Genomic DNA, 24,849 nt, shown 5'->3' with positions numbered 1-24,849 from the left:
AACAAGAAGAGATAAGTAGTGACCGTTAAGGCGAATCGACCCAAAACCACAGGCATTACGTTATTTAATAACATGGCATTTATCTGCTACGAATTCGACGGTATACTCTGCCTCATTATTATAAACAGGCCTATATAGCATCGTCGCCTATATATACAAATATTATATAGAGTGTGTCTGCTGCAGGAAACCACATTTGTATTGGTTTCCAGTGCTTAATCATAGTCCAACAGCCCTAGCAACATATCTTGCAGTGGATGCGCTCTTTGCACCTAAGACTCGTGCGAATTCGGTTCTTTCTTGTAATAGGCTCGACAAAACCTATTGCAAAGATGACACGTATTGTAGATTGTTTTCCTAAGTTCTTCACAGACTGGATTGAGCAAATGTATATTGTATATGGCCGCTTGCTCCCCATAGTAAGCATGCCTGGTTTTCTTTCTGGTCAAGCTTCTTTCCTTTGCAACAGGGCCCCTTCTTCGGCCTTTGCCTCAGCGCCAACAATAACGTGGCCCACTATCGGTTGTCTCGAGAGTGGTTTGCCTATTGCGGCGGTTCGGAACCGTTTCTAGATTTCGTAGTTCGATTGCATGCAAAAGTTCGGTTGCGCGCAAACTTCGTTGCTGCTATCAGTTTTTGAATAACCAAGCCGTTGGTCAGAGAGTAACTACGTATCGAGTAGCGGCTAAGACTTTTACCTTTTACCCACGTCTGAACAAAAATAAAAAATATGTATGTATATACACACATATATATATATATATATATATATATATATATATATTGTCAAATGTATGGATTTTGTGTGTATTGAGCCTATCCTACTACTTCGGAATATGAAATTCAAATGCGTAAGTCACTGAAAATATAGTTTGGGTGGCTCACACAACAAAGACACCTGAATGTAAAGCAGCCACTAAGATCGTTCCTTACATAATATAGCAGTTGATTTAGGCATCCATTATAAAGTTTCGTAGGTTTCAGCAAACCGAACGAAAAATTGCAAAAGTCGAAAAAACCGAAAAAAAAATTGAAAGGTAGGAGAACTAAGCCATTCCAACTATGTTCAGCCCTATGCCTTGTCATTACGTGATAAGGTACTCTTATTCTCTATCTAAGAAACCCAACATTTAATTAATTCAGTGAAGTATATATATGCAAAACATGACTGAATTTGCTTTGCTAACTTCTATTCTATGGGTTCTGTACGATTACGTTTTTTTTTACTAAAAAGCAATGATAGAGCAAACTGGAATTGGTCGATTCTTACTACCCACTAAGTGTATGGAACAGATAAGAGATTCCCTTCATGTGTATATTGACTTTTTTTATTAAGAATTTAATCACATTGCCATTAATTGGTTAAAATAGTTGTCTTCGTGTGCCAAACTGAATGAAGATTGGGTATTTAAAAAGCTGCAAAACCCAAGTAACTGAAGGAGAAGCTGTCTAATTTTCTACAATAATAGAATTACAATAAGGTAGCTATGCCGGATAGACTACAAAACGAACATCTTAAAAGCGCACTAGCTATAGCGCCCTGATCGACAAACGTTGCCACTCGGCAGCTTTGCGGTCAAAAAAGAGACACCACTCTATTGGTCACCCTCAAAGGCCCAGAGACAACTAAACACAGCCCGCATCAAGGGGAGCCTACTTCTCTCCTATCTTTTACGTAAAGGCAAGCAAAAAGAAGCACAAAAACTAGGCAAGTTTTTAGAAAGTGTGGGTGCAGTTCCACAAAAGCAACATGAATGTAAGGGGATGCTTGATAGGAAAGGCAGTAAGACTCTCCCCACTAATATGAAACACTCGAGAGTTCCGCATAAATTCACGTATGCTATATTTGTGGATTGAGGCACATTATATATGTCTACATTAAGGCAGCTTGATTTCATAGGGAAGCAGTATAAATAACTATCGCAAAAGGGGAAGTCTTCACAAATGTGATCGGTATGATAGCAGTGACACTTTAGGAAGCAAAGTCACAACGTGCGATAAAGTCTCTGAGCTGCTACCGGTCTTTCAAGCCATTGGTCTGGCATAGGGAGATAATTGAACTTATTTTTTTCTACGAAGGACCTATCCAAGTGGGTTCATGGGACCCGAAACCTTATGGAAATGCTCCTTTAGGCAGATAATCTCTTTTTGTACAGGTTCTAGATACAGCAAGCCCTTGCTAGGCCGCATACATCCGCCGTGGAGCTCGGTTTGATGTACCTGACAAAGACGAAAACGATGAACCTCGAACAACAGACACGCTATCATGTACGCTACTAAAGTATATCAACAAATTTCCGAAACTAGGGCACCTTTTACCGCATAACGGCAGCAGCTTCACAACGCTCTTGTCTTCGATGAAAGACGTAAAAGGTACCTGGTATTGGAGCGGCTAGAATAGAGACTCCGCAACGTTTGTTTATTTCAAATGCTGTAGATCTTTTTCATCTCAAACTCGCTCCAGTAGCAACACGTAATACAACAGAATTTAAGCGTAAAGAATATCGAGTAGCTAAGTCGACTTAGGGCGTTCTTGAAATACGCGTTGGGGCTGGATCGCTTAGCATAAAATAGACTTATGCATCCCCTATCGTTATCGCGCGACTTACGGTCCCTGGCTCCCATCATATGCTGTGTATTAAGTCGCGTCTGGTCAAAATTTAGACACCCCTACAACACGCATCATCAAGCACCATGCCCCTAGATACACTCTCTAAGAAATTTTATACAGTAACGAAACTTGTGAGACTTTTTGACAAACCCATTACACTTCAACATATTAAGAATGTTTATACAATAACGACTGACCTTTTTTTTGGATTAAAGCGTAAGAACTTCTCATCTTAATGAAATAATTTGTTTTTACTTTTGCAAGAAAAATATATCAGTAGTAACGAATTATGGCAATTTATTATTCACCGTTCTTTACTCCTTCACTTCATCACCTACGCTGTGTCTCGAATCAACATATGGCGCCTTTTTACATGAAACGAATCAAACACCTTTACTTTAATATATTCACATTTTAAAGTACATATCGCGTGCAACTTCACATTTGGCAATATGGACGCCTCCGCATTGTCAAGTCCCAGCAGAGCTTGTTGTTTTTTTACCGACATTTGTAGCTACGAATGATCACACCGCAACCATTTATTAAAAACGCCGATCGTACTCATTTGGGTAAACTGAAATCGTTTTGTAGCAATGGGAGATGCTGCCGCAATCACCACAGCAGTTGTAGATGACAGACAGCTTCTGCTAACGTCTTGCAGCCCTTCCACGAGCGCGACCTCGTGGCGCACCCCTGCCCCGGCCTCTGCCGCGTCCTCGACCGCTGGCGCCCTCTTTTTTCTTCTTCGCTTTTGGTGTGTCATCGATCAAAAGCGTCTCGAGCGGCAGAGAATCGGGGAGAATATAGTACCTGGAATATACATGCAAATTAAATCTTGGATTTATTTCAGACCACTGTAAGCTGATACCACATCGTGTTTTTTTCCAATCAATTTCTTGGTAAAAAAAAAAACACAAATTTTGTGGTAGTTCCGGCAATGATTGAATAAGCAGATCTATCATTGCTATTATATTTGCCCCACTTGTTTATATGGTGCATTACAAAGCAGTACATCAAAAAACGTATCTGATCTGACTATAACTAGCTAAAGTCACTTAGGAAAAAGATGTAGTTCTACGTCAAAATTCCACTACTCACAATGAAACACTTGTTTTTGCAGAGCTAAATGTTTACTGGTTACTCAAATATATGTATATAGGAGTCTTATAGTAGATTGTTTAACCCAACGTAGTCCTGTTGTGATGAATGTAGTTGGCTTATTCGCTACACTTCTGGGCGCCGTAATGCTATTACTAATAATATTTCTCGATACGTTGATGTCGTTTTTAACATCATTTTAAAAAACAATTCATTATTTACTTTCAATTGATTGGCATGTTGCTCCCATTTCTTCTTCCTTTTCTATGCACAACACTTCCGGCACGTGCTAGAATCCGCTCTGATAACCAAGTCGGATATCCGCATCCTCTAGAGCTGATTAATAAAAAAGTTTTCTTTGAGGTAGAGCGTTCGTTCATTGTACGGATCTTGTGTTCATTTTTGAATTTTAAAAAACCAAGAGGATTTTCAGTTTTTTTCTCCAGGAAAAGCTCTACTCGGGTAGTTCCTGCCGAATTCGGATAATTTCTGTAGAAAATTACAAGTAGGTCACAAGCCATATCCGAATCTTTTTTTGGAACCTCTGTTGAAAATATAGATAAATTTGCGGATAGAACAGTGCGGTTCTAACGTTATTATTGATCCGGAACTTGGAGTCTGTAACTGTTTGTCATGTTTGGAGGCCGTTATCATTAAAAATTGATTGCCAAATTGTGTGGTATCACATGTGTATTTATGTTGGTTGTCAGCTGTTTAGAAGATATATTTGGAACCATTTCTCCGATATTCTTCGGTACATAAATTAAATTTAGGCTAACTAGTTTACCGACGTTTTTCAAATCGGACTTTCAATCTTAGGTCCATGATTCGTTAGAACAATTCATTATTCCGAAATAACAGAACTAACAACCACTGCGCCATTTAAATAGGCATTAAAAAAATGTATCATTAGCGACTTTTCTATCATCCTTTGGAAGATAGCTGGAGCCGATTGCACTCACAGACAATCTAAGGAAGTCGATAGTTTTTCGAATTCGTCATTAATTTCAACGTGCAAATATCTACTGTGAAAAAATATTTCCGCCATCGAGCTTAGTAAAGATGCCATCTGGTGTTGGTAATGAGTGATATTGTTCTGTTCATACATTATCTGTTAAATTGCTACCACTGGATCATCATATTTCAGGTGAGTACTTAGTCACAAATATCAGTTATATATAATACTACTAACTCCTTCTCTAGTTTAGGAGGAACATTGGATAAAACCAGCCACGACCTAATATTTTTTTATTAAACGATTTTTCATACTCCGGATACACACGGATGTAAGCCTTTATTGTGGCGTATTTGCCCAAATCGGCGGAAAAAATTGCGGATATGCCTATTTCAGGCTACTAAGCAAACCTTTTGATTTTGCTTTCAACTTCTACTACCCCTACCGTTGTATTATCTCCGGATCTTCCCGACCACACTTCTTTGCTTCAAGCAATTCGTAAAAATACTATATTGTACTCAACGATACAGTAGTTCTCTCATCGTTCTTTTGCGTCAAGTGCGTCAAGCAACTTAATTTCTGCATGTTGGCTGCACATAATGCACTTTTATAATGTATCAGTAGGTTTTTTTAATAGTAGTAACATCAGATCCGGTACCTTGTCTCTATGTAATTTCCTTTGTTCTGCATTGACGCACTGTTCTATAGATTCTTATAAAAAAATTTATCACTAACTTTATGAGCCCAGTCTTAAGGCTCCGGTTAGTAAAGTCGATTGTCGCGATGCTAGGCCAAGTTTTTTAGAGCTGCCTGTTTTCATATTCAAATTTCGTAAAACATAAGTCATAACGGAAAGCTACTCCATTTGATGTAGACGGTTGATTTTACAAACGTACTCATCGAATATGGGGCTACATCGTTCTCGTACGCCTTGAAGAACATACATTTTCCGGAACTCGATAACTGACCATGAGGCGACGTGCTTTGAGGTAGCTTATCGTATCATCGAAACTTACTTGGACGGTGCGCCTGAGAGCACGTGTGAACTTAATTTCGTCTATTGACAATCAGGTCTTTATACCTTACATACCAGTTTTCAATCACAACATAATTCGCAGATTCATACAAGAGCTAGAGAATTTCATGAAGTCTTCTGTCATGAAATCACTGTATACTGGAACTCTTTCGCTGCTGTTGTTGTTAGGTCACTGGTAGGATCTCCCTTATGGTTTGTAATAGCGTACCTTGTAGTGCCTTGTAGTGATAACAGGAAGCTTAAAAAATCGCTAAATGGGTTTTATAGGGTATATATGGTATATTTTGGTAAAACTGGATAAAATGGTATCAATCGTCACCGATTACATATACAGACATGCATGTGTGTCTGTGTGCATATATAAAGGGAGAGAGAGAGAGAGCTACGTCTAAAAGTTATCTGTTATCTACTGGCCGAACATGATACAGTGGAATTCAAAAATTTTCTTGCTAGGGCTAAATTTCGTAATTTTGGGTGTTCCCTTTGATTGAAGATCGTCACCTAGCACAACGAAAACCAGCTGAACTTTTTTCAAAACGCTCGTATCTGTTATGGCTTTAAATATATTTACAATGGGACGTATTTAAGTACAAATAATCACAAAAATATCCAAATTTCTTACAGTAAGAGTAGTACAATGAAACGCCTACTTGGAGATCGGATGATCTATTTGGAAACGCGCTAGTAGGTGGGAAACTGAACTACTGTAAGGGCCATGCACCAACTGTCGCTTTGTTATTCCTTATCATTTCGATCATTTAATTTTGTCTTAAAGAATCTTAGATAGTGTGTCGGACACGAAAACAATTAGATAGTATGTTAGCTCCGATGTATTAGCCATTATCGCTCCTTCCAACACATCAATACTTTAAACACTAATAAAAAACATAATAGTTTTTTTTTGGTTTTTAATCAGTTTGACTCACTTTTACTGAATAATCTTTATAACGATGCACAATTTTAGACGGAGCCTGTTTGCGCTCCGGTTAATACTCTGATTTGAAGGCAACAATAGCCACACTACAAACTACATCTACCTTATGAAACCTTAGATCCAAAAAGTTGAGAAGGTTTATCAAATTTATCAGATAATGTATACACCTTTAGTCTTATACTTCATCCTAACAGTTCAACAATATTTATTTTACCACGGAATAAGCAATAAGAGCAATACAATACTTTTCGTTTTTTTCATCTTTTGATTATCGACCAAGTTGTCTATCACGGTGCCATCCAAAATTCAAGTAGCGCAGTAGATAAATAAAAGAAGCGCGTCAGACTGGAGCCCAAATTTTTTATATAACAGCATAATTTAAAGCTTTTTAGAATGACTCTTCGATGCTCCGAATATATCATTCAGCGTCTACCATTGGATACAAATTGTAACAACCGACAGGACGTATGGTAATCCATATCGTACATTAAGTGTGTTTGGAGCATAAATCAAAAACCTTCAGAATCCATCTCTAACTGAGTAGATACGTCAGACCCTCGGATATTTAGGTACGTGTCAATATCAATGAGCGCCATTAAGAGCAGCGCTGTTATTTGGTGTGGGATAGAAACAAGAATAAACCTTAGTGTGCATATTATTGATATCACGCCAAGGCCTAGGCCGAGTAGCTTTGCTCCACACACTGCAAAAATCCAACTCTCTATTTTGCCAGCCAGTCATCTGTTTGGTGTGCTGCTAAATTCACTTGAAGGAAAAAGATTTGAAAAAGTCGCCAAGAATAGGGAATACGCATGAAAACAGAAAAATATATAAGTCAAACTTCTTCAAATATGGATGCGCGAATCGCACAGATTTGTTTCTTTGCACAGCAGTTGCATCAAAAGAAAGAGGAAAAAGTGTCAGGAGAAACTTAGGAAGACCCCATATCATAGCTACGTTTAGTTGCGCTATTTTTGAAAACATTTTACAATACTATTATATCACAAAAGGTACAAGGAATATTTCTTACCGAATGTTATTTCCACGAATAGAGAGCGTATCTAGTGAGATGGGATCCTGTGCATTTTTGGGTGTCATTTTGACATTCTTGAGATGGGTGTTCATGGCCACGTCGACACCGGCAACTGTGCCACGCACTTGAGATCCATTTTTCAATTCAATTGTTACGGTCTCGTGACTCAACTTCATCAGAAACCTAAAAATGCAATTGTGTTTTAATGTCGCGTGAAATCTATCAAACAATATATCTGACTCATCTGAGCTTTAGACGGTGCATGCAAGATCCGTAGCATAAAATATGCCTTATTCATAGTACATATCACTAGGACAAACATTTTTATGTAAAATTCAAAACGTATTTGCTCCAGCCTTTTCAACCTTCAACATCACCAATACACTAATACGCGTTGAATACTCCACCTCTATTGGAAACATGTAGAAAGCATCATTGCCGGTGAAAAAATTAGAAATGATTGTTTGCCTTTTAGAAACATTGAACAATTTTATGAACTATTTTATATCATCATTTTATATTTTCATTTAATATCGCCTTCTAGGTTTACTGTTTATCCACATCCATGTCTATTTACTCGATTTCGAAACACTGTGCAAAGTAAAATCAGTCCAAATTGTAACTGCAAATACCATTGTATTTGTAAATCGTAAATAAACCGAAATAAGTTTCTCACGTTAAGCCACTAAGATTAATCAATGGAAACGTAATGTTATAATAGTAGCCAACTGTTATATACAGTTAACTTTACGGCATTTGCTAATATAAATGCTTTTGTCTCTCTTTGGCAAGCTACAAGAAGCTACAATCATGTTGAATTATCTAGGAATCCTAGGAAGGTGGAATCTAGAAATTGTCTATGCGTGAATGGTTATTAAACAAAAACTTACCGCACTAACTTCATTTTAAGGGACGATTTAAACGGATAGAGTTTACAAACTTCAAGAATTGAACCACACACAAGTAGCAATGAGATTTAAGAAAGATGATTACACTTCAACCAGATGCCGGCTTAATTGTTTGTAAACACATCGACTTCCTAGTTGCGCGCTCCGTGCGTAAAACCAGATCGAAACTTTTCTTTTGCTTAATTCTTATATTTACTATGTAATTATTCATGTTAAGCACGGCTATTCATAATCTAAACTTGCGAATAAAAATGGTTGCCAGACACTAAAAAATTGACTCGATAAAAACTAAAGGATTATGATTTTGCGCTTCTGCCAAGCAAATGTATTCAATAAATATCAAAGCCCAAGTGGTTTCGTTTTCGGCACAGCCCTTCGTACCCCGTCATTGATTGTTGACTGCTAGTGCGGCAATCAAGAAAAAAAACAGATCGAAATTCAAGGTACGTGCAGCCTTACAGCAGAATTACCCAACTTCACCTATTGTGTATGAAACGATGTAAAGTAAAAACAAATGGCTATTTATGTAAACAGGAAGAATGTTTGAAAATAACTTTATCTGTAATGAATATTCCCGGCGTTCATAGAAAGCGTGAAGTAGTACATTTCCAACGAATGTTCGTTGCAGTAAAGAAAACGATTTTGTGCTTTGTCGCAAATTCAGTAATTGCAACTGGTATTGCAGATAAGTTGCGTATAGACAGCTAAAGCAGATATAACAAATAACTGCAAATGATTTTTTAGTTTAATTATACCTTATCGACATAAACAAAGCAGTAAATCTATAGCATATACACTTTTATCCTAAACGCTGAAAGGCATTTATTATTATTGAAAGTATTATCTGAAAGATATTATTTAAAGTTTATTTTTCATCTTAGTACAGCCAGTAGTTTATTTGAGACTAACATGCAAACCATGTATTTTACCGCAATACCACAATACTTATGGCTGATATGAGTTTTTTTCGAGCTATATCGATAAAGGTAAGGTGGTATTTTATCATAAAATATCATTTTACCACACATATTGTTGCCTTTCGACAATAATTTGTCACTTCATGTAGTTTGAGGGGATCACATTTTAACATTTTTGGAACACGAGAATGACTAAATGAGAAATTGTGCTTATGCCCAAAATGCTTCCGTTTAATTAGTCAGAATTTGAAATCAATGGTTCTAAAAACTTGTTAATAATGTACAAGAGAAAAAGCTATTGCTGGGTCCTTAAATGTACTTTAAACATTTTCTATAACAGATCGTGAAAGACGATACAACTGTGACTATGTCTGACGCCGAGGAAGATTATGAACTCGAGTACTCAGAGGACGACGATTCGCAACCTGATGTTGACCTCGAGAATCAATATTATAACTCCAAGGTAGGATGCTGTACATAGCTTTATAGATTTCGACTAAATAATGATTCGAATAGTTTAGAAATTTCTATCACTAGAATATCGTACTATATTCATGCCTGTTCCTTCAGCAGATTTAATGTTACTATGTTTAGTGACTTCCTTATACTTATAGTTGCACGCGAAATTTAGTTGAAAAATGCCTCTCACAGTCGTCTCACTAAAGATCTTTACACAAAAAAAAAGTTACAGTACTTTCATGATAAAAGCCGGAAGTTTCATTTTTAGCACTCTAATTGAAATGGCGAATTCGGTAAGGACGTACTTAAAATCGTCAACCGATTTATAATACTTAATTACCGACGAGTAATATTTTATTCTACAAATGGTAGCCAGCTACTAAAAATGAACCTCGTGTACTTAAACAACCACACGCGTAATGTATTGGCCATTGGAAGGGTCCAAGGGAAATATGCCTTTAATGTTTGTCCAAGTGGTCCTTAAACTACGATAAGATAGAACGGTTCTTATTTTGCTTAATGAAAACGACACTATTTGTTACAACTATCGACTCGATTTAAAAACTATGTGATTCTTTGTATGATTTGTTACAGTAGCTAGAACACTCAAACGTATATGAATAAAAATATTTGAACCTATTATTATTTGTGAATTTCCAGGCACTTAAGGAAGATGATCCCCAGGCAGCACTACAAAGTTTCCAGAAGGTCTGCTCATTTCTTAATTAATTATTCTATATCTAAGATTAATGACATTAATTATTTGAATACTAAAAGCATAAATTTATCGGCTCCGATATTGGTTTCTTTCTTGTAGGTATTGGATTTGGAAGGCGGTCAAAAAGGAGACTACGGGTTTAAAGCACTAAAACAAATGGTGAAGATCAACTTTCAGCTTGGAGAGTAAGTATCTTAAATCATCGTGGAATAATGTTTACGATAATATATTACAACGTGGCATTACCTCGTGGAAGTGTTTCTTTCATGCGTAAGTGTTCACCGCTTTCGTTTTTGTTTCTATTTTTTAATATTTGTTGATAGTCGAGCTTCATTTACCCTTAAAAAGCTTTTTCATTGCTATACAGGTTGATGTCGTCCTTTCGTCCGTTTTTACTATGCCTCACATTTAAGCTTTGAAATAGATATACCTGTTTTCATACTACAACAACTTCGATGTTTCATAAAGTGAAAACTTTTCTAAAGATTTAAAAAATCGCAAAAAGGTCAAGAAAAAATTGAAGTCGGGTAGGTGGTTGGAAAAATATTAGAAAATAGATAATAGAAAAACATTAGAAAAATGCTCATTATAAAAAGAAAACCCTGGAAAAGTATACAAAAAAGATCACGACTATTTCCGAATTTTTTCAGTTTGGTTTCTGTATTTTTAAAATGTCTGATCCAGTTATCTTTTAATAATTTTTAAGATTTGTTTTGTATTTTCTACTAAATTTCCCTAGCTGTTCCAAAATCTGTGTCCAATTTTTTTTAGATAGATTTGATTCCTTACGCTGTCCAATCACGCATTTTTAATTGTGAATATATTTTTCCTTATATAGCTTACACATCTCCAAAAATGAAAAGCCAAATTAAAAGAAAGATCATCTCTTTTCCACGCCTAGATCCTTGGACATTTTATGATCTGCACATAACAACAACAGCAGGCTTGTTAAAGAAAAGGAATATTCCCAAACGTGTACAACGCTTGACTATTAGCACACGAAAAATGGCAATAACGAAGTAAAAAACGAAAACGATGAAATAATAAGCATGATAGGTAATATCGTTAATATCGTTAGGTAATAAGGCACAAGTTGTTTTTATAAGTAAATGTATATTTAATACGTATTTTGTACCTTATTATATGTAAGTGTTGCGAATATCTGATCAATACTTGCAGATTCAAAGAAATGATGTCTCGCTATAAGCAATTGCTGACGTACATCCGTACTGCAGTAACCAGAAACTACTCCGAGAAATCAATTAACTCGATTCTCGATTACATTTCAACTTCAAAAAAGATGGACCTTCTACAAGAATTCTACGAGGTACACATTAGTGGTACTTTTACCACGGAATATCAAGCAGCTTAAGAGGTTTTTTTCAAAAAAGAGACAATAAATTGCTTTTATTCACTGAGGTCTCGATGATGTTGATTACCCTATTGAATGTGTGTTTCTTATTATCGATTCTATATAAATATGCTTCGCTTGGACCCTTTGTGATGTTTTTGATAATATATGATGCAAGAAATTAAGCATACGACTTGTAAAAAACATTGTTAAGGAGTATTTTGTTCGCATGCATTTCTTATATAGGTTACTTTGGAAGCGTTACGAGATGCTAAAAATGATCGTCTTTGGTTTAAAACAAATACGAAACTTGGCAAGCTATATCTTGACAGGGAAGAGTGGAACCGGTTAGCGAGAATCCTCCGTCAGCTTCACCTGAGCTGTCAAAATGTCGACGGTAGTGACGATCTGCGGAAGGGTTCGTTGTTTTCACAGCCGCGGTTTTTAGTTTCTAAGAATAATATCATCAGTACAGCAGTTGATTTTGTTCCTTCTCTGACTGCTAGTTCACCACTTCTAACGTAATTGAGGCATTAGTTACTCTCAAGAATATGGCGATCTTTTCTACCTGTGAAATATATGACTTCGGAAGCTTGAAGAGCGACTAAGGACGCAAGTTCTCTGAAAATACAGTAATCATACATACCTCGCAATTGGCAAAACTCGAATTAGGGTGGTTAGCTATGTGTAATGATCTGTGTTGCTGTCTATCCCTTTGCTGTTTCTCTGCTTCTCGTATCGCATATGGATATTTTTTTATTCTATTATAGGTACTCAACTATTGGAGATTTACGCACTAGAGATTCAGATGTACACGAGCCAAAAGAATAATAAGGAGCTCAAAAAACTCTACGAGGCATCACTGCAGATAAAAAGCGCAATTGCGCATCCGCTTATTATGGGCGTTATTCGTGAGTGTGGTGGTAAGTTAATTTTGTAAGGGTGTACCAACGAGATTATCTCTCTCAGAGTATTTTTCAACGAACTGCATCAAAGAGTACCTAAATAAGAGGACCATATATTAGAAAGTATGGTGGATCGTAAAGTATGGAATCAAGGCTTCCCTATTAGTCTGATAGTAGCGTATCTTTAGATGACTAGTATAAACTACAGCGTGTCGCTTATGTGTGTTACTCGTTTATTTTATATTTACTATACCAAGCAAATAATACATTTTAGTCACCTGACAAGCTGTTGTGAAATGTCTAGGCAAAATGCATCTTCGGGAGGGAGAATACAATTCGGCTCACACGGACTTTTTTGAGGCTTTTAAGAACTACGATGAGAGTGGTTCACCACGACGCACCACTTGCCTTAAGTACCTCGTTTTGGCATCTATGCTTATGCAAAAGGTAAGCTGGGTTAGAAAAATCATGTATAAACAATACACATTAAATCGACCCTGATCGGTAGAGCTTCTCCCCAAGATTTCACGGTTCCAACACGGTGGTTTCCGAAATACGTTTATTTTCATTTGAACTATTAGTTCAGATAAATAAGTAAAACTATATAATGTCTGCTTACATTTGATTAAATAGTATGTTACGAATGGCATTTTTATGTATTATTATCTATAATACGGAAAACACCGTATCGAACTAAAATTGCCTAACTTGTAACTGATAATTTATTAAAGTTTTCAATTAATTAGTTTAAAAAAACAGTCATTAAACTGTGCAATTTCTGACGATCTGTATTCAGGAAAGTGCCAAAGTGATCAACGTTCTGGATTCTCAGGAAGCAAAACCATATAAAGATGACCCGGAAATTGTTGCGCTTACTGATCTGGTTGACGCTTACCAGGTAATTTCTTATACTTATAATATTTTATATTATTAAAGTTAGCTTATTGAGGTTGTCTTATAGTTTAACGTATTGTATACTAATAATTACACTATTTTCGCTATGATGCATCTACCATTTCTCCTAAAACCGGGCAAAGTAGGTAAATGAACAATATACAAAGTTTAAAAGTCGTACAGTCACCCCAAAAAATATCGCAGTAGAACAAGCTTTTCTCTGCTTTCAGAAGTTCTTTCTGCTCTGTTTAGCGTCCCATAGTCGCCATTGCTAGGAATACCTTCTAGATTTATCCAGCTTTTATTAGCTTTTTCTCGAACATGGTACACTTCGTGTACATGGTAAGTGTTCAACATTTGTTTTTGCATACATTTTGCCAGGCGCATGATATAAGCCGTTTTGAGTCAATTGTGTCAGGCCCTCACAAGGAGTCGATCATGAAGGACGCATTCATTAAGGAACACATCGAGCAACTTCTGCTTAACATACGACGGTAACTACTTCTAGTTCCTCCATTGTTTATGTCTGTTTCATTACTATTCTGCAAAAACTGCATAGCTGCTTCAATGTGCTTACCAACGGAAGTATATCATCGTTTCAGTCTTCGTCGAACACGTAAAAAACGTTGTTATTATATTTTTAGGTCACAAGATAGGTTTTGTATTCCGCAAATGCGAGAGAGTTCTATTAATTCGCAGTGGTTATATCTACAAATCGTCCACAAAGAACATATTAATTGCTGCTTTTATTTTTTATTCTTTATTTATGTATATGATCTCTAGGCAAGTATTAATTCGGCTGATTCGCCCTTATACACGCATTACAATCTCGTTCATTTCCCGAGAGTTGAATATCCCCTCTGCGGAAGTGGAGAGCCTACTTGTATCATGCATCCTCGATAATACTATTAATGGACGTATTGACCAGGTGAGGTTCGTTTATTGTTCGTATAAGTGGTTATCAAAACTAATGTTTTAGTCCTTTAGGATAAAATTCTTTCCCATGAATACAGATAAGAGGTGGAGAAATACATATACGTATGTGTAGTTTGGTTGCGAATAAACTATCATTTACCCTTGCTACTAACCCTTGCTTGCCATACGTACAGATAAATAGCCATTTTATAGCGTGTAATCCTATCGTGTTCCCTGTCCTGTTACGCACAGGTAAAGCAGGTGTTGGAATTAAATCCATCGCCCACGGATCGACGATACACAGCAATGGAGAAGTGGGCTGCCCAAGTGCAACTGATTCAGAGTACTGTTGTGGGAAAGCTGCTTTGAAAGGCTTGCTAAATGTTCAATTGTAAATGATGTAATGTTTTACGTGCAAAAGCTGTAAAGGAATACCGAACTTATCTTGACAATGGTTTTAAACAACTATTGTATAATCTACAGCAATCTACAATAAAACCTTCAACGTGGTAACGTCTGCAGCCTTTGTTTTCATTTTCTGTTAGTATTTTGTAGTTTATAATTAAATGCTTATTGTTGTTCGTTGACCATTTTTTTTTTTATAGAATCTTACAATTGTAAAAGAACATCGCGAGCTCCTTTGCGTATGGCAAAGGCCGCATAGGAACGTTTATCTGGTTAAAAATTTCGTTTTTTTTAAACTATCCCCCATATATAGTTTGCATATCTGCTATCTGTTCCGCGTTATATTAAAATTATACGCAATAGATTAGTGTTTGCATTGATTGAGCGTAAAGAGTAAAAAAAACGGCGGAGCTGTCTTTTAATGTATCACACTATCTTTAGTACGCGAGTAGGTATACAATCAAGTACCGTGAAGTAACTTTAGGCGCACGTATCTATGAAATTAGATCCCTTAGGGATGAACCTTCACCTCGTAAATCGTATTCAAAGAAGCTTCTGAACAGGTTCGTAAGGTCTAGCGCCAGCGCCAGACTCGATTAATGTTGAGGCTTACCTTTTGTTTGTCCAACGCGCTCCAGGAGACATCGGTCATGGTTTAATTTCAGTTGTTACCTCGCCCATCGAACTCAGAATGTTTCTAAAATACCGGCAAAACTACAACCAGCAGTGCATCATTGCTTACAGCGTCCAAAGTTACCAAGGTACATGTCATCAAGCGCACGAAATACCTAGAGCACTAACGGGCCATTCTCAAAAGGAAAGCCGATCGTTAGCCATGTCAAAGAGGTCAGTGGGACTAGCCAGAGTTCAGAATGCCAACGTTAAAGCTGCCGTGGAGCTAGCGCCGTGCCGGGCTGCCTTTTTCAACGAACGTCCTTCTTCCGGATCATTTCCTCCTTATTGGCGATATGTAACTTTTCTCGCTCTTCCACAAAGCAAATGCATTTTAAACTAACCAACATCGCAGCGGCACATCGGGAAAAATAGCATGTGTTATGAGTTTCTTCCGTACATGCTGACGTGTATACTAAACATGTTTCTGGATAATGTGAGTACCATACTTCCAGAAAGGCTATTCGACCGAAATGAGTCCCTATTCGTCAAAAATAAGCGAATTATAAGTAGTCCGCGACAGTATACCTACGGAGGGCTTGTAAACTTTAAAGCTGTTTTTAACTTCATCCTAATTAAGCCTTGCAAACGTGCTTAACTTGCTAGCTGTGACATTCCAGGAAAACAGGGTTACAATCCAGGATGGGTTATCGGAGCGGTGAGCGTTTTTTCAGGTTACAGCTGTGGTTTGGCGTGATAACTTGAGCGTTCTCCTTTTCTCGGCCTGGCTTAAGGATTTTCCTGACAAGACATAAGAAGCTAGAGATATGGTGAAAGTCCCCTTCTATGCAGACGATTTAGTTATTTACGGAAGCAATGGCTTTCATATTCCTAACCAGGTTATATTCTGCCGTCTCGAATTGGCTATCGAGACAACGCAATTCAGGAATGGCAGGTAGCAGAATTGCGATTCATAATACACTATGTTTCTTTAGCAGATTTATGACCATATTAATCGATTCTTGTTGCTAATCTCATCTAAAAGCCAAATTTTCTCCGACGACAATATAAAATAACCTTTATAGCTTCGTCTTCAATATTTAGTCCCCACTGATTATTCTTCTCAACCGCTTTGCGATTTTTCGATCCAAAAGTTGCGCCAGTTGCTGCGTGCAGGGTAAGCTTAATCTAAGCCGGAGAATTTCAAGCATTTGAAGCAAAAAACAGCCTTGTTGCTTAAACGAGCGTTGGGATTGCGACTGACAACCCGTAAGAGGCTTGTCTACTTTCTGGAAGTGACGCCACCATTCGCCGTGGATCTCCATCACCATCTTAACCCACCGGTAACCTTAGTACTCCAGCTTGACAACATGGGATGCCAAATCGAAAATTCTATGAAAAGGGAATTAGGTCGGAGAAATTCTAAAGGACTTGAATGGTCTAACAGATATGTAGTAACGCGCTATACAATGCACGGATTTAACAACTGCCTATGCATAATACAGAAGTTTCATAAATTTGATAAATCTTGTGTTTGTTCTAGCCCATAAGTTAAATGGCTAGTTAGCCTTACTCGGTAACTAAGCGAAGAACGACAGTAACATAGTATATAACATAATGGAATCATTGGTAAGTCTAAAATAACCCTGTTAGCCTTATTATTCGAGGAACCACCTCATGACATTTACCTTAGCCAAGCTCATTAAGTCCTCATATGTATGGCATATGAGAACTTCATGAGCATTCAAAAACTAAGCATATGAAGCTTAGTTTGCCAAGCTGTTATAAATGTATATATTTCAAGTATTCGTAATGTTACCTGACACAGGTGAATAAATAAGTTTGATTAATTTAATAATATATAAATTTAAGTATGTCGGAGCGAACGGTTCTTGAGCCAGTTTTTGCGCAAGAAGTTGCTGAATGTTTGTTTTAAGTACCGTCAGACCTCATCAGCCTCAATCTTCAACACCTGCTACATTCTATCATTTCCATGTTACATTGAGCACATGGTTGCACTCTTAATGATAAAAATTTTCATATACATGTTTAATTTTTCTGCAAGTAAGGGTCACCCAAGTTCGTTACACCGTGGCCCTGCATAAAAACATAACTAATATGATTGATTGTGTATTTTCAAGATCTGTTAATGGTCATATTTTAGTATATATCATCAAGTAACTCTATACATGACCTTGATACAAAGCGAGAACTGTTGAATACAGTACGAAATGCAAATCTTGTGTGAAATTTACATAGTATAATCTATTTGTCTACCTACCTTCAACTTTGTATCAATTTTCGCAGTCCTACTGTCGCTGAAAATTCAGATATATTCAAATGCTAAATCTTTTATAATTTTAACAGTGAAGCTTGCGTAGAGCATCTTTTTATGATAATAATGTATTATGTGCTTGATTTCATTCGAGACGGCCGGATAAACGGTTCTCTCGAAATTGGTTTGAAGAAGTATATATCTCAACCGGAGTGAAAGCGTCGCAGTGCAGCGGCGGAGTGTGAAGGGAAGTATAACCGTTATTGAACGCAAAAGAATACTAAGGAAGAATGTTTCAACTAAATCGAACCTATTGCTAATACGCATATTGTGTTTTACAATCCAGAGAACACTTATGATTCCTATTTTATCAACATGCTGAACAATCTAAGAAATCACACCAATAATATATATTTTTAGAGGTTGAGTAGGTTTTACTGCCGATTATTTTATCAGAACAGGAAAATCAACTCCAATCGTATAACCAAATTTCACAAAATAGCAGAGTTTGGGATTTACTATTTTCTCCATTACATGCCATCAAGTTCATTAATATTGGTGTAACGGTAAGACAGTAGAATTATTACTTCTGTTCTAGTGTTGTGGATGTCAATCTAGCAAACACTGGGAGTAAGATCCTCAAAAGAGATTGCCTTTTAACAGTTATCATAACCTTGCTTGTATGTATCATATTTTCGATTATATTGCTATTATATATATATATATATATATATGGCTCTCTACCTAATGTATTTAAAAATACTGCTGTCTTCCATTGCAGGATATAAAAAGTATAGTTGAAACATTGCTCCGGCCAAATTGCTGAAGGAGATTATTATATCGCATTATATATATACATTACTTAACTCTTTGCAATGAAATTTACGTATTAGATGAATATAATTATTAAGACTAAAATAGTAGGTATCTTATCCGAGAAAGCATACAAATCAGCATGGTAAAAACACAACAACTCTCTGAGATCATTTGCCGGGTCACCTCGATTTAGATCCTTCGCTTGCAGCGGACGACGCTGTATCTCTAGCAGACGAAACAGTGTTTTGTTGGTGGTGTTTCGCTGTTGGCAAACAAAGCCCCCATGGCGAGCGAGAGAGGAATGTCAATGTTCGAATCTTAGAAAAAGTGCGATGCTGTTTTTTGCAGGTTCTTTTAGAGAATACTTAAGTAAAAAAATAGTTCTATGAATTTCCCGTGTTATCCACATGGTACTGATTAACTAAATTGTCGATCAGTGAAGCTGCATTATCAGCTGGGCCAACTTCAGACAAAATCACTGTGTATCGGCATTGGCAAACGATTTTGTCTAAGACAGCAAAACATTGTGCTCTGTGTATATATGTGTAAAGAGTTTCGCCGGCTTACGCTCAATATTTTTGCACTGTGTGACTTGCTACGATTTTTCCGGACTGTCTTTTGCACTCAAATAGCAAATGCGTGCAGTCTGAATTAGACTATACATGGAAGAATCGTTGGTGATCTCGTAAATTAAAAAAAACCGAACCTATTTAGATAAACAAAATCGTAGCTATCTCATAGAAGATACGGCGTTTGAATTCCCGTTTATTGAAAAAAAAGTGTAAAGTCGGCTTCGGATTTACTCCATTCAAATTAATTTAAAATTTAGTTCATCTTTCGACCGGAAGAACGTTTTTCGTGCTTAAAATTGGCATACCAAACGTAGAAATTTGGATGTTTATTATACCGACAAGTATAATAATTAATAAAACAAAAAACTGACTAGAGAATTTTTCATAAATAAACATAGCCGCACACTCTATATTTTTCAAAATAGTGCTAAAATGCCTCGCATAGAAAAATAGAATTCGCCTACATCGCATATAAAAACCTACATCATGATTTAATTAGAAAATGAAAAGTTCTATAAAACGGGTCTCTCAGGACGAAACGATGTGAGAATAATATTGTTCAAAACAGCTAACTACGATCAATTGCCGAAACTAAACGAAGAAATTTTTTATGAAGACGGAACATTGTGAGAGGACGCAGCGTGAGGAGTGCACGCTGTTGGTATAGTCATAAAAAACAAAAAAAAACTTTGCACTCGACTAAATGTTGTGAGGTGATTCGTCAGTTTTGCCTGGTGAACGATGGATCCCAGTTTAGACCCGAAGCAGCAATACGGAGAGTTGAAGCGGAAGGTTCGTCAGCTTATTGCTGAGAACGAAATTTACAAACAGGAAATTGCCAAGGTTAGTTTTTAACAGAGCTCAATTTGTTCTATATTGACCTACGATATCTTATTTTGAAATACAAAGTTTCGAAATCGTTTATCGAAGCTCTGACGGCTCCACTAAGAGTGAACTAGGAGTTTCTAAGTAGTGTTTTTGTCAAGCGTATGGCATGCTTTATCCGTAAATCGGGTTACCTCAGTCATGCTATTTTTCCTTGTTATAGTGTATCCACATCCTTTGTATTAGCGAAGTTCGAACCGCATTGTTTATACATCTCTTAATTGCCGGTTAGGATTCCTTCACAGAGAGTTATATGCATAAAGGAAAGATATAATTCAGTTTGTACATAATACGTTGAATTTATATTAATGTATACATCCTTTATATACGGCCTGAAGGATGAAAGCCGTATGTGAAACATTTGTTCGCCCTCAAATTTAACCACTCACATTTATGCTTTTTAGTTCTTATATCCGTCGAAAAGTAGCTGACTTTCTCGCACATTGTTGCTTTTGGAACGCGGCAAATTTTTACAGTTGGACAGCTATATGATTGTTTACAATCTCATTGTGTTCAAATTATAGCATATACGGGTTTGTTCCTATGCTGATACCCCATCCATAAAGCTCGGATATAAAGTCGACAATTGAGATCCATTGTAACATCGCGTTTTTCTTGCAATTTATTATTAACGATTATTATCTGTTACCTATAGTAGCAATGATAATTATAACATTTCATCATTACAGGTAAATGATCGCCTGCTCCGTGTGACTCGCGATAAGGCATTCCTTTTAGATCAACTTCTGCCATATGAAGAAGACGATTCATCTACTGAGAGTGAACTGTCTGATTCAGATCAAGATTCACACCTTCCAACCCCACAACCACAACCTAATACACCATCTGTACCACGTCGCACACAACTACCGCATATAGGAACAACAGGTCAGGAGAAAAATAATCGTAGTGGAACTTCAGTCGCCTCAGAAAAGCCCCCATCTGGTACCAAAAAGCCGCGACCTCCGAGGCCGCGAAAGCCTCGCAATCCACAGGGTGGCGGGCCCGGAGGAGAACCAGGTGGCCCCTGCAGTAGATTTGGTGGAGGGGGTGGCCCAGGTAAAAGCGGAAATGGCAAAGGAGGGAACAGTAGTGGTCATAATCTTGACGCTAGTACAGGGAACGGTGGTGCTGGCGGTGGGGGTTCGAAAAGACTTACAAGTAGTAGCAACGCTCAAGAAAACCATTACCTAGAAGGAAGTGGTGGAGGGTCAAGTGGGGGCTACCAGAAAGGTTCTGGAAGCCACAAGGATGCCAGTGGAGCGGTAACTCATGGGGCACCTGGGGATCGGTCCTTCCACTCTGTTAGTCCTGGGAGCGGGGGCCGAAAGTCTGGTGGTGGTGGAGGACAAAGAAAGAAAGCTCGATTAGAACAACAGGCTGCGGTAATAGCAGGGCAAGGTGCACAACCCGTTCAGGCTGGGAGACAACAACATGCCAAATCAGCCTCACGCCACAGAAGTAGTAATTCCTCCAACACCAATCAAACTTATCTTCATCAAGGCACAGGAGGTTATACACAAAGTAACACCTCCGCACGTCATGCTTCTTCCGGTCGTAAAAGTGGATCACATGCAGTCACAGTCGCTGCAGCTGCTGCTCTGGCAAGCAATGCCGGTTCTCCCATCGGAGTTGGACTTACGATATCTCGCGAAAGTGGAACAGGAACAGCTGTGTCAACAAATTCAAGTCTTGAGGCGAATCACAGCCGTAGTGGTCACCACGGTAACTCTTCTGGAGTAATACCTTCTCCGTCTGTGGCGGCAGCAACTCGTCCCAATAATCCCTTAACACCTGAAGAACTTGAAAGGCATCTAGCGGCCAAACAAGGGGCTCGAAAGATACAGTCACTACCGCCCCAGCCAGCATCATTGACACTTCCGGCTGAATTATTCAATGAGGATGCTTTCTTAGGTGACTTTGCAGCTGAACAAATTGTCTAGCGGGAGTGAGAAATTAATTAGAATAACTTAGGCGTATGTATTGTTTTCTTCAACATTTATCGCAGAAAAGTGTTCCTATCGAATCTTCAAGCAAAGTACCAATGATGAGTAGTTACACTAAGCGAACCTTTTGTGAACTGCGCTGCATCTGAAAAAGTTCACATAATAGTATCAGTATAGAAAATGATTGTATTCACAGTCAATATTCTGTCAACATTTATTTTCAAAATTTAGCGTGGGCAGCTGTTGCAGTAAACCAGCCGGTCAAAACTGTACAGCTTTGCTTAACAAGCAGTCTACACCGTATATTTTATCGTTACAAGATCAGTATCTTATTTATCTTTTGTAATATTATGGATTTATCATGGAACGCGTGCTGTTTGGTAGTGATTCCGGTATTTCGCTGTTTGGTAGTGATTTTGGTATTTCACGTCATGTAATTAACTTTCTTCTCTCTGCCATAGATCTCCATTGTGTAGAAGTCGCTTGAGAGCGCAGATGCATCGATTCGCATCTGCGAAAATTTTCGATCTATTTTAAGCTCAATAAGAATTCAAGACGAAGTTTTGTAATGGCCCACGCCTGATACTATGTGCATGATAATAATATTAGGAAATTACTAATTGTAACAGTTAAATATTGCATTTAAGTAAACCCTCATTCGTTGAAGTATTCTCTCCCGTTTAATATAAACTGCCCAGCCGGACCACCTACTGTTTGACTGGGACTGTATAGCTAACCCTGTACATACATAGAGGTTGGGATATGTCCGAGAATTCAACTTAGTTGTTATAACTTTATTCATTTTGCTTTTTTACTACTACACCATTAATTATTAAAAGCGTTAATTAGTTTTAAAGTATTGATTAATGGTGAATAAAATGCAACTTATATCTTCTGAATTTAGAGTTCACAGCATCGTTTCTGTGTTTATTTGCTTCAATCCCCTAAGAAACTAAGCTGTCCACTGTCGGATGCATCCGAATTGAATCTACTAGTATTATGGCCAATAATATTATGATATGACCGAACAAAGCGTATCAAGTAGCAGCCAAAATATTTAATATCACGAAAACAATAACTAAGTACAGGTTAAATAAAAAAAAAAGGATTTTTTTTATTTAGAAAAAGGTGTGCTAACAGCTTACACTGTGGTGTACGTGCGTCAACTGTAGGGTAGGGTTTTCTCCACACAGACACACACATTGATATTTCCATCACCCTGTATAATGCTTATGCTTATTAACTGTACACAGTTGTAAATAAGTGAGTGAGTAATTTTGTCTGACGAACCTGTCCGCTACACTGAAGTGTTTTCCTTAATAATAAATTTTCGAGTGCGCACTCGAATTTTTGAATGTGAATTAATTAACAACAATAAAACAGGCTGAATTGTAATTACGTGTAAATAAAATTATTTAATAGTGTGTTGCTTTTTTACTGGGTTCGTTGTGGAAGAGATTGGGAAGTAATCCAAAAACAAACGCAATATGTTCTTTACTTATTCGATGACTTCGAAATATAGACCTAGCCTTGGTGCTATCACGTTTGGTACTGGAGGTACTATAAGTAGCGCTTATTTAAATTTTTAAATTTATTTGTACTGTTCCTGTTCCCATTTGTATTTTTCGTGGGACTTGTACGTCCTATAGCAGGGATTAACCAAGGAACCGTTATTTTGAATAGGAACTGCTGCAGTGGACCGAACTGCTTTGGTTCATATGTTTGAACTTGAACCAGAGTCCCGTGGGAACTCAGTACTGACGTGTTTGCTTACCAAACTTCAGGGCACGCAAGGTGGTCTGGATTCGAAACTAGACGTAGCCATGCTTCGTTTCGTGTTGCAAGCTACCCCTCTAAGGCAGTACCGGTGATACATTTATTTAGGCTTGAATCAGATGATCATAGTCTCTGTTCTAATGACCAATCCCGTTACAGCAACCTCGTTAATGTTTCGTTTGAAACACATCCCGAATCAATGTGTCTCTCCTATAATTGTGTATAGTGTCGTGGTAAGTTTTACTAGAGCGGACGCCTGCGGCAGCACGAATGCCCAACGCAACGGTCCTTAGAATAAAGTATACTAAGTTAACACACGCACGCAGCTTGTTAACAGACGTAAATTAGCGTTAACAAGGCAATCTGGTCCATAAATAAATTCGGGCTTCATGTTAGAGCAGAATATGATTCTGCAAAAAAAGTAGTATCATACATTTATCCGATTGATTTTGTCCTACCGGATCTTACTGGTCTACTTAGGCTGTATCCGCTGCCGTACATCGACTCGAGGTATCACCACAGAAAAATTTATTTTTCCTTACTTAGAAGGAGCCTACCTAGTCGAAAATCTGACTTTCTTGGAATACATATCATTCAAACTAGGTTTTTTTCATTTTTATGATGTGGCGTATGCATATAGAAGAATGGCCTATAATATCCTTCGGGCAGCGACAAACAGTTAGTGCCTGTATAAAGATAAAAAACGGAATTCCACAAAATAGGAAAGGCTGGCCTATACGCTATGGCTTGGTACGACGACTTCTTGCGTCTGGCGTCCTGCTGCACAACGAGGCTACACCTATGTAATGATGGACTTGGCGAATGGCG

The 24,849-nt window shown here is 37.6% G+C and overlaps 3 protein-coding genes across 6 annotated transcripts in view; 2 read left to right on the top strand and 1 right to left on the bottom strand.

Moving 5' to 3' along the window:
• Nucleotides 1-2,891: 2,891 nt before the first annotated feature.
• Nucleotides 2,892-24,849, bottom strand: part of SmD1 (small ribonucleoprotein particle protein SmD1) — a 37,684-nt gene continuing 15,726 nt past the window's right edge. The window contains exons 1-3 of one of the 2 annotated variants that reach the window (XM_022814335.2): nt 8,558-8,727; nt 7,665-7,850; nt 2,892-3,421 (exon numbers count right to left, since the gene is read on the bottom strand). In XM_022814335.2, coding sequence (XP_022670070.1) covers nt 3,259-3,421; nt 7,665-7,850; nt 8,558-8,571 — 363 coding nt within the window. In that variant the 5' untranslated portion in view covers nt 8,572-8,727 and the 3' untranslated portion in view covers nt 2,892-3,258. Of the gene's footprint in view, nt 3,422-7,664; nt 7,851-8,557; nt 8,728-24,849 lie in introns of those variants that run through there. The other variant, XM_086974392.1, reaches the window with a different exon arrangement.
• On the top strand, nt 8,897-15,251 carry alien (COP9 signalosome complex subunit 2 alien). Of its 2 annotated transcripts, none has more exons than XM_022814332.2 (12): nt 8,897-9,018; nt 9,833-9,955; nt 10,612-10,659; nt 10,769-10,854; nt 11,849-11,996; nt 12,267-12,438; nt 12,791-12,943; nt 13,230-13,372; nt 13,722-13,823; nt 14,201-14,313; nt 14,603-14,747; nt 14,987-15,251. In XM_022814332.2, exons 2-12 carry the CDS (start codon nt 9,860-9,862, stop codon nt 15,101-15,103), a joined length of 1,323 nt encoding a protein of 440 aa, XP_022670067.1. In that variant the 5' UTR covers nt 8,897-9,018; nt 9,833-9,859; the 3' UTR covers nt 15,104-15,251. The 2 variants fall into 2 exon arrangements, with proteins under 2 accessions (XP_022670067.1, XP_022670068.1); XM_022814333.2 differs by lacking the exon at nt 8,897-9,018 and adding an exon at nt 9,124-9,264.
• On the top strand, nt 19,102-23,659 carry LOC111254684 (uncharacterized). 2 transcript variants are annotated; one of them, XM_086974384.1, is made up of 3 exons: nt 19,102-19,169; nt 20,140-20,257; nt 20,989-23,659. In XM_086974384.1, exons 2-3 carry the CDS (start codon nt 20,156-20,158, stop codon nt 22,240-22,242), a joined length of 1,356 nt encoding a protein of 451 aa, XP_086830510.1. In that variant the 5' UTR covers nt 19,102-19,169; nt 20,140-20,155; the 3' UTR covers nt 22,243-23,659. The 2 variants fall into 2 exon arrangements, with proteins under 2 accessions (XP_086830510.1, XP_022671526.1); XM_022815791.2 differs by having other exon boundaries at nt 19,105-20,257.

Source organism: Varroa destructor, unplaced genomic scaffold, assembly GCF_002443255.2.
Source record: "Varroa destructor unplaced genomic scaffold, Vdes_3.0 BEIS01000007.1, whole genome shotgun sequence".
Lineage (NCBI taxonomy): Eukaryota > Metazoa > Arthropoda > Arachnida > Mesostigmata > Varroidae > Varroa > Varroa destructor.
Note: the sequence above shows the minus strand (reverse complement) of the source record. Positions and strands in the feature narration are given on the sequence as shown.

Excerpts from the sequence above, each read along its gene's own strand:
- LOC111254684 (XM_086974384.1), top strand. The coding sequence starts at position 20,156 with ATGGATCCCAGTTTAGACCCGAAGCAGCAATACGGAGAGTTGAAGCGG. Across the intron at positions 20,258-20,988 it reads ACAAACAGGAAATTGCCAAG|GTAAATGATCGCCTGCTCCG; the intron begins GTTAGTTTTTAA and ends TCATCATTACAG.
- alien (XM_022814332.2), top strand. The coding sequence starts at position 9,860 with ATGTCTGACGCCGAGGAAGATTATGAACTCGAGTACTCAGAGGACGAC. Across the intron at positions 9,956-10,611 it reads ATCAATATTATAACTCCAAG|GCACTTAAGGAAGATGATCC; the intron begins GTAGGATGCTGT and ends GTGAATTTCCAG. Across the intron at positions 14,314-14,602 it reads CTTCTGCTTAACATACGACG|GCAAGTATTAATTCGGCTGA; the intron begins GTAACTACTTCT and ends TATGATCTCTAG.